Source organism: Saccostrea cucullata, unplaced genomic scaffold (assembly GCF_032062105.1).
Source record: "Saccostrea cucullata isolate Sc308-1 unplaced genomic scaffold, CSIRO_AGI_Scuc_v1 ctg18459, whole genome shotgun sequence".
Taxonomy (NCBI): domain Eukaryota; kingdom Metazoa; phylum Mollusca; class Bivalvia; order Ostreida; family Ostreidae; genus Saccostrea; species Saccostrea cuccullata.
This window is the reverse complement of record NW_026925844.1, coordinates 1-10,395: the sequence shown is the minus strand read 5'-3', so window position 1 is coordinate 10,395 and position 10,395 is coordinate 1. Positions and strand designations below refer to the sequence as shown.

Genomic DNA, 10,395 nt, shown 5'->3' with positions numbered 1-10,395 from the left:
GAAAGTCATGATCTATCATCTCCAATAAGTCTCCATATCATATACTCTGCAATTTTCGATAAAAGTGCGCGACAAAATCGCATTTTAAAATCAGGAAATTGTCCATAACTTGGCACCAGAAGTGAATTTTCCAAATTTCTCTTCGGATGTAACAACTTCATATAATGACACATATTTTGTGAAAGTTTCATGAAAAACCGCTGAATAGTTTTCGAGAAATCACCTGCACAAAATTTTGTCAAAAAAAAAAAAAAAAATAATAATAATAAGAATAATAAGAAATAGTAGAATCACTATAAGGTCTTCCGTGAAGACGGAAGACCTTAATAATAAGAAACAGAGTAAAAACAATATGTTCCCCAACTTCGTTTGGGGAACATAATTATGTCATTATTGCGATTACTTGATCTTTTATAAACCTTTGTGTGAGAGTCTTACTGATTTTACTGGATATTTAGTTTATTAGATGGTGATTTCTTGTTCATCTCATTCATTCTCCTTCAACTCATTCATGAGTTGTTAGACAACATCAAATTTCCGTCAAGTCATAAGTTTTGTGAAAATCCTGGGATCACTCTATGTTAAATGCGTATATTATTGACAGAGACTGGGGGAAAATGCATTTAGTTACTGGTTTTCCATTGGTGTAAGAAATTTAAGAAAAAAAGAACTTCCATGGATGTTGATTCAAGGTGTGACCACCTTTTGGAGGCTCTGTTTTAAGTGTTTATCCCCTAGACAAATTAAAAGCTTTAATGGACAATGTTGTCTGATGTACTGTTCTAGACATTGCTACTGAAATTGAAACATCATATGGAAATATGGGTGAAAAATGAAGATCAGTTAATGCGAGAGGATACCCAGGCTTTTTTGAGGTAAAAAAATGGAGAAGAGGACAGCATTTTGTAGAATTACTTATAGTACGTATTCAACTTGGACATTATGGTGAGATGCATCTATAGTGTAACCTCAGAAATCAAACTTGACGAAACGTCTATGTCTCCCCCAAGTTTCACAACAATCCATTTTCAGAAAGCTTGTGTACCTTACGAGAAAGTTGTGAAATTTTCCAATATTGTTGCATTATGACTCTTTATTATAAATATGCCTGTTGTTTGCTTTCATCAAATCACGATAAAATTTTAGAAAGAAATTCCATGAACTTTTGGATCAAACCTTGTAGATTTTTAAGTCCACTTCGAGAAAAGACTTACTTTACTAGTACTGCTAAGACAAGTAAAATGTTTCCAATTGTTGATGAGTACAAATATATATTTTTAACTCCATATACAGTTAAAAATAACCTGGTCACGCATCTGGAAAATGTAGGTCAGACCAAGCATATGAAGAATGTCTGGTAATTTCTATCTCTAGATGCATCTTCTATGTAAGTCTGGTCCAGGTAGCGCTCATAGTTACTTGGGAATGGACTTGCTCCTAAAACTTTAACCTGGAAGCCGACACCAACGCCGAGGCCGGGGGTATAGCATAAGCTCATCTCGACTTTGTCGAGGTTAGCTAAAAACTAGCTGTTATTTTATAAGAAATACTCAGATAATTATGGCAAAATGCTCTAATCAGCATGACAAACCTGCAATGATTTTCAAATGACAGTATAACAGGATACTGAGAAGTGATGAAGGCTGTTTCTGCTATTGCCTGAATAACATCCTACAAATACAAACAAAAAAATCTTATTCTTCAATCACAATGTAACTAGTCACACAATTCTCAACATAGATCGCACTGTCGCAAAAGTTTGATCCCTTTACCATTTGTACCCCAGCACCCAAGGACTGAAATGCAGATAAATCCAATCTCTCTCTCATAATAAATATGTGTATTAAATTTCTGAAAGATGCAGTTTGAAATACTGAAGACCAAAAGGTTTCTGATGATTGCATTTACCCCATACATGTATTTTGATGGTTTAGGCCACATCCCTCAGACCCCAAGAGGTAAAAAAAAATAAAATTGAATTCAATGTTTTTACTTCTCTTTAACAATGGATGCTTTACATCAGATGTTGGTTGAAAATGGTCCAACAATTCCCAAAAAGAGCTATACGTTGTCCAGAAGGTTTAACCAATTAACCAACATGGAACAAGAGACAAGGATCAACACCGGGTCATAATTATATAATATCCCTTTATTGGTCAATATATTTCAAAGGTGAGAGGAATTAAAATCAATTCTATTGTACTAAGGCCAAAAAAATGTGTGGTCTGTCAAATTACTGGGTAAAGGAGAAACGGAAACACAAAATCCACAAATCTTTTAAAATTGCCAATTATTTATCTTATTCAAGTCTTCCTGAGAACTTTGAATGAAACTGAATGAAATCTAAGTGCATTTTGAAACAATAAGACAGATGACAGACACCATTCCACCCCATAAACCGTTCTGGTTTTTGACCTGTAAATGTACCTTAAATAAAATATCTGTGCACACTTTACAATTCAAAGACAACCTGAATTGTTTTCCAAAAATTTTGTATGTTAAAAGGAGGCCCATGCTCTCCTGATGGTCATGGGAATACTGATTTTCTCTAACTATGGCTACTCTGACCCCAACCCTAACAGAAATATATGTATAGTACATACACCTAGTTATTGACACTTTTCAGTAGATCTGTAAGATTTACGTACCTACATCCAGCCAGAAGCACCTGTCTATACATCTCTACTGAGGACCGCCCCCCAAACTGTCTGCCTGTTAGGTATGTGTTGTGTGAAGAATTAATGAAGTAATGACACAGAGGTTGATCCATGTCCATGTATATGTCCAACCTTTCTAAATACACAGGAGCGTTTTCATCTGACATCAAATATCGACAAAATCCATCCGAACTTAGCCATTCTGAAAACAAGAAAAAAAAAATTAAAAGACCCTGCACCTTCTAGATATTTTTTTTGAAAATTATTTTCCATCTTGTTCTGTTTTGTATCTCTATGAAAATTTTTTTTTCCAATTATGTAACAATGCTTGATTTCTACTACAAAATACAAAATGTAATTAAAACAGGAGGCTCATGGGCCAGGTGGCTCATCTGAGCATTTTTGGCAGGGAATAAGCAGAAACTAGTTCAGGTATAAATACATGTATTTATAAAATGTCACAACCTAATTCCCCCCCCCCCCCCAAAGAATTTTGAACAACCCTAAATTCAGACTGAGAATGCTTCCATATTTGTTTGACTATTCATTGTTTTAAAGGATTTTAAAAAAGGTTTTTACCTTTATACTGTAAACCAACTTTTATTCACGACCACATCATTTCGCCATTTACTGAGGGTAAACTAGTTTGCAACAACTAATATTTGCGATCAAACCCTTTTTTGATCTATTATTAATAGACATAGAGATTTTAAGGACCACTTTGTGATGAGAAATATTCGCGATGACAAGCTCCCAGGAACCTCACAAAAATTTTTCGCATGCGAATAAAAGTATGTTTAAAGTATTTGATTCTTTTGTGGTCCTTTCCTTCCCCAAGGGGACATATTTGAACAAACTTGAATCTACACTATCCTGGGATGCTTCTGAATTTAATTAAATATGACTTATCATAGTTTTCCTGTTTCTGAGAAAAAAAATTTTTGGATGATTACCTAATATATATTCCTCTGTTTAACTTTGATCCCCTATTTCCTTGAGTTCATGATTCGAACAAATTTGAATCTACTTTACCTGTTTTAATATGATTTATCCTGGCTTTAATGTTCATGGGGAGGTTTTTGAAGAATTTTCAATATAATTCTTTGATCACCCATTATAGGATCTATCATTTGGCTTCGCTGTTCTTAGAAAAGGACTTCTTAACAATTTTCCTATATATTTCCAATGGAAAACTTTGATCATCTATTGTAATTCCTTGAAGAAAGCAAGGCTCTTCATTTGAACAAAATTCAATTTCCTTTGCCCAAGAATACTTTGTGGGAAGTTTGGTTGAAATTGGCCTTGTGGTTCTTGACAAGAACAGGAAAATGTTGTTTAGGCGTAACAAAAAAATATGTTTGTTTATGGTTACCCGACCGACCCTAATTTTCATCGCCGACCCAAACTTTTTTTTCGTCGTAAAAATCCGGAAGTTACTGACCGGTCAGTTTAACTTTTACATTCATCTTTGAAATCGAAATTGAAAGTACAAAAACAAAACCAGCGAGTTGCAATTTCTACACCAACGAGTTCGTTGCAATTTGCTTACCATTGCGTGGCAGTTGCAAGGGTGTTCAACTAGCATCGCGTGATGCCCGGTGCTACCGTTTTTGGGGTAGTAAAAATAAAAATTATGCATATAATACATGAGAAATACAAACGGTATTTTCACTCATTGTTTTGCTATTTAATTTCCAACTAATGAAAATTTTCCAGGTAACATGCCCCAACTGTTCTTAAATTACTTTAACCTTATCCATTTTGAAGTACTACCTGACTTATTTACTTCAAAAAACGATCGTTTTTTCCTAATCCGAATTTCCTCCATTCTTCTGTTAATAGTAAATACATGCAGCTATCTCTTTCCATTATTTACGGTCCCCCAATCAACTAATAGCTAAGTGTTATGTGGTTAAACTTTAATATATATCAATTGTATTTAATGGTTTGAAATGAAAATAAAATGATTTTGCTTCATTTTAGATAAGCTACACTGCTAGTACAATATGTTCAGAAAAGAAAAGATAATATAATTTCTTAAAATTTTTAAAACTTCAACTTTAAAATGGATGGCTTAGGACCCTGACTTTCTCAACAATGAACTTTTTACAATATTTGTTTTTACAATTTTTTGCCCCTATATTTGGACTGCTCACTTTTAACTTCGGACTAGTACCTTTATTGCTGTTACAAGCCTGTGGGCTAGTACTTGATTTTTTTTAATTGCACACCCCTGAGTTGTTAGACAGTTGGCAAGAAACCACCCATATTTGAAGCCAAACAAAAGTATAAAGGCACCATACAATGGTAAAACTGTTTTGTTATTCAACCAATTCATGTGAATTTGTGTATAAAAAAATTCAATAAAATAAAAAAAAATTCCTACCTACCGACCCTATTTTATTTCAGCATGTAACAGTAAACAAAGGTATTTTTTTGTTTGGCCTTATAGACAGACAGACAAAACATCATCAGAGAAGTTCGCTTAAACCTCTGGCCAGGTGAACTAAACACTACTGTAACAGTTGTTCCTTATATTCCTTGTATAATATATATATATATATATATATATATATATATATATATATATATATATATATATATATATATATATATATATATATATATATAAATCTGTAATACGGTCATAATTTATGTAGCGCGAGGTATTAATTTCTTCTTTGTTAAGTTTGATTAGAACAAGTTTAAACTATTGAATGTGGATTAAATGCAGAAAATGTCATGATGCTAGAGGTCGTATAAGAAGACTATATAATGCATGTGAGTAAGGATAAGGATCTTTTTTCTCTGCATTTATCTAAGACCTGCTTAAATGGGTTTACCATTCTCAATGTATTCTGGGTCTTTTTCATAGTTCTGGATGATCTGTAGAATTCTTTTCTTGTTATAGTGGGGGAATAAAATTTCATTCAGTCGAGGGTCTCTCTGTCTCTGAAAAACAAACATACATTCATACTACTACATTTCTTTACTTTCTCCAAAAAAATTCAGAAGAGTCAATATTGAATAATTTGTGATAATTAAAAAATTAGTATATTCTACCTTACTTACCTCATTGAAAAAGTCCACAAGTTGAGGTACTGTAAGATATGTTTTTGTGGCACTACTAGCTCTGTTCATAAAAAGAACAAAATGTATGATAATATAAACTCCTTGCTAAGTATATGCTTTCTATATATTTATTAATATGTATTTCTATAAATCTAAAGACTGGTCTCCTTAAAAATCTTTATTTATATTAATCATTGCCCTATTCTTCATAATAATAAAGTGCCGCGCCACAGCATGATACGCCCGTCAAAAATTACAATTTTCTTCAACAGTTTAGCTTGCAATCACGTCAACCCTGATTCTAAATTTCCATGATTTTTCCATTCCTAAAAAATATTTATCCATCCCCTGTGATGTAAGCATTAGTTATAATAAATATTTCATCATTGATGGATTTCTATGCTGGTTGTGTTAGACCTTGTCAAATGCCCATCATATTAAACAATATCAAATTAGTCTTAACAAATTAATCTATATCAAATTAATTTTGAAAAGAAAAGGCTGGCCATCAAATGACATATGCTGTAAACTAACCAACAGTTCTTCTGTCTAATTCCCAAAGGTCATCATACAGCTTGATCAGAGTGATTAAGACAGCTAGCCTGAACTCATTAATTAATCAATACCAATAGATGAATGGGTCTGCACTATCTACCGTAACTTTTTTAAAAACATATGAAATACTCAAAGATTTTTTGTTGTTGACATTTAATGTCCGACAGGTTTTAATATAAAATTCATATGGACATGCTGATTCCACCCCAATCCAATAAAATTAGTTTTTATAAATTAACAATTTTATATATATAAGATTAGTCTACTATGTAATATTAAATTAGTTTTAATTACTTTTCATTAAATTCATTTTAAAACTTAGGCTAGCCAGTAAGAGCTATTTTTAATCCAACAGGCTCACACATTTGCCCAATACTCAAGGGATATAGATAACACCATGCTCTAGCTATTAGCAAACTCCTCACACTCAAAACTCATTAATTTCTCTCTAATTTGACATGCAATTTTCTGTTATCAAAATTCTTCTTGAGTCTTGACCAGTGCTTGATAATTACACTCATGGGAGAGGTAGGATTTCTTTAACATACATAATATTTGTTATAGATTGCTGTCAAGTATATGCTTTGAAAAAATAAGTATTTTCTTGATTTAACACTTTTTTAATAAGGACAGTGCAATACTCTTACATTATTTGGGATATGTAAATGAATATTAAAAAGACACATTTTTTTTAAAATTTCATTTAAATCAAAGGTCACAGTGACCTTGAAATAGGTCTCGACACACCTTCTACCTAAGATGCATAAACTGGCCAAGTTTGATGATTGTAAGTCTTATAGTTTTCTAGTTATGGGCCAGAAAGGATTTTTCCATATTTGGCTATATCTTCTTAATTAAAGGTCAGAGCGACCTACTTTTTGTGCGCGACACACCTTCTACTCAAGATGCATCAGATGACAAAGTTTGATAATCCTAGGCCTAATAGTTTTAAAGTTATGAGCCGGAAACGAAAAGCTAACAGACAGACAGACGGACAGACGGACGGACACGAAGCCTATAACATAATACGTCCCGTCTTAAGACGGGCGTATAAAAAGATTTTGTTATTTATTCTATATTCCTATATACACTGTATTCCTTGTAAAACTTTGATTCCCGTATGTGGCTCTAAACTACTTTCTGGGGCCATGATTTGAAGCTTAATCTACACTATATAACAAAGCTTTCACTTAAGTTTCAGCTTTCCAGTGGTTACTGTAGATTCCTTATTTTTCGTGAGTACGTATTATCCCGAATGGGCTCTACAATGTCAAATCGCGAGAATAATAATCCGCGAATGAACGGTTGATCAAGAGATTTTACATATATTTCAGCATCAAAAAAAATAAAGTGCCCCGCCACAGCATGATACGCCCGTCAAATATATTGTTCAATAATCATAAATTGGTTAAGGTGCAAGAAAATCATATAACCTTGATTAACAGATTGACACAGATTTCAATGATCTAATTTCCATTTCTTATCATGTTTAAAATATTGTACATACATCTCTAAGAGACTTACAGTGTAGGGATTAATTATAACAAATAATAAATCATATAATTCTAAACTGACTGTGTTAGAACTTAACAAAATATCCATCTGTAGCTTTAAATTGTTTATTGTATATTTTGTGGAATAATGGAAATGCTACAGTCTAATAAAAAAATCAAAAATAAATTATTCTTTAGACTATAAAATTCTAAGTGAGACAAAGTCACATGACTGCAATTTGTTGCAAATATATAAAAATTGAAATGTATTTTTTTTTTTTCAATGAACACATGTATAATTACTTTTAATTATATTATACAACTATCAGTTAGCTCCTGACAATAAACTCATTAATTTCTCTAATTTGACATGCAAATTTCTGCTACATGTATCAAAATTCTTCTTGACCAGTGCTTGATAATTATGCTCATGGGACAAACTGAATTCCTCTCAAAACATTAACATTTGTTACAGATTGCTGTTAAAGTATATGATGAAAAAACAAGTTTTTACTTAATTTAACATTTTTGAATAGGATTAATTTTAATTACATTATAAAATATTAATTTAGTTTTTATCATACACTGTATTTTAAAGCATCAATTTGTTTTAATTACATTACACCAATTGAAAGATCTTTTTCTGAACTAGCCATCAAGAACTCTTAATTAACACAAGCAACTATGAGGCCATTTCTTTTTGCCCAACTCCCAAGAGATTAAAGATAAAGATTACAGCTGCATTATCAGAGATCTGCTCTACCAGTTAGCTCCTGACAATAAACTCATTAATTTCTCTCTAATTTGACATGCAAATTTCTGCTATCAAAATTCTTCTTGCCCAGAGCTTGATAATTATGCCCATGGGACAAACTGAATTCCTCTCAAAACATTTTGTTACAGATTGCTGTAAAGTATATGATGAAATAATAAGTTTTTACTTGATTTAACATTTTTAAATAAGGATACAACTATATTTTTACATTTTTTAGGATTATGAAATTAAAAATTTTAAAAACTTAGTTTTTTAAAAAAATTCACTAAAACTAAAGGTCACAGTGACCTTGAAATAGGCTGCGACACACCTTCTACCTAAGATGTATAATTTTGCCAAGTTTGAAAGCTCTAGGTCTAATAGTTTTCTAGTTATGAGCCGGACAGGATTTTTCCATATTTGGTCATAGCATCTTTATTAAAGGTAAGAGCGACCTACTTTTTGTGCGCGACACACCGTCTACCCAAGAAGTATCAACTGTCAAAGTTTGATAATCCTAGGTCTAATAGTATTCAAGTTATGAGCCGGACACGAATGGACAGACGGACGGACGGACGGACATGAAGCCTATAACATAATACGTCCCGTCTTAAGACGGGCGTATAATAAAGGCAAGTAATTTTAATTTGCATGTGGTACTTCTCGCGAAATTACGCAATAATTAATTCCACGTGTATATTTAGGAATCTACAGTATTGAGAATGTTTAAATTTTTTATAACAAATGTCATCAATTTTTTGCTCATTCTTAATTACCTCCCTTTAAAGAGAGTGTGGCATTTCACTTGAACCTCCATTAATGAATCAAAAATTCTATCCAAATTTGCCATGGTGTTTTGGAGAAGGTCCAAAATGTGAAAAGATCATGGAAAGACTCAAGACAAATTTTTAAACCAGTAAATTTTACTTGAACTTTAACATGTTTAAGCTCAAGAGAGCTAAAAAGTTCTAGAATAAAAAAAAAATATAGAATTTTTAAGATTATTCATCATAAATGAAAATTTCTGAACTATTAAATGATATGAAAAATTCACAAAATAACACTTACATTTCACGAAATAAGTCCTCTATGTCTGTTCTAGGGCAAATCTTGTGATAAAGTTCATAAAATTTGTCAAAAGTAAATAGTTTGGGGTCAATCTCATCATTCTGAAAATGAAACATAAAGCATTCATTTTTTAGACAATGCATTTGAAAAAAAAACACGAATGCCCTTAGAAGGACCATCAGTCCTGAGTTAAGAAAAATAACAGAAGTGGAGCATCTCCTTCCAAAAGAGTGTTTCTATTTTCTATGAGGCCTGTTTTTAATACAACTGTATTCACATCAAACAACACCAAAAGAATGTTCGTAAAAGACAGTATTTAAAAATAATTCTTGCTTCCTTATAATTTTATTTAACACCAATAAAATCTTAGAATTTACTAATTATAATTACTCAGGTATTACAATCAAAAACAGGTTTCAATTATTGGTATAAAAAAGAATTTAACTAACAACTGTGTTCTTTACAAGTGACTTCCTAGTGTAATCCTAACCTTTCCTCCCGGGAGACCCAGGTCCATCAAACACTGCATGATCATCTTCTCTGTCTTCCCAGAGGCAAATGTTCTGGTGATGCTACAAACAGCAATATGGAAAAGTTAAAGGTCACACAACACTGGTAGTAGATACATGCCATTTTTGGAAAAAAAATATTACTGCTGTTAATTAAACAAGAGGCCCATGGGCCACATCGCTCACCTGAGAAGCTTTGACCATTCTGTTCTTTACCAGATTTCACCGTTGTTATACATAATGCATCCCCATCCTACCCCACTGATCATAATTCAGACATTTTGAAA

The 10,395-nt window shown here is 32.3% G+C and overlaps 1 protein-coding gene across 1 annotated transcript; it reads right to left on the bottom strand.

The window, feature by feature from the left end:
• Positions 1 to 2,605: 2,605 nt before the first annotated feature.
• LOC134269895 (1-phosphatidylinositol 4,5-bisphosphate phosphodiesterase beta-4-like) lies at positions 2,606 to 10,171 on the bottom strand (the record flags this gene model as incomplete). Its single annotated transcript, XM_062752077.1, has 5 exons — positions 2,606 to 2,859; positions 5,501 to 5,609; positions 5,730 to 5,790; positions 9,600 to 9,700; positions 10,090 to 10,171. Coding segments are annotated over 5 exons (607 nt in total), but the record flags the coding sequence as incomplete, so codon positions are not given.
• Between the last annotated feature and the right edge of the window lie 224 nt (positions 10,172 to 10,395).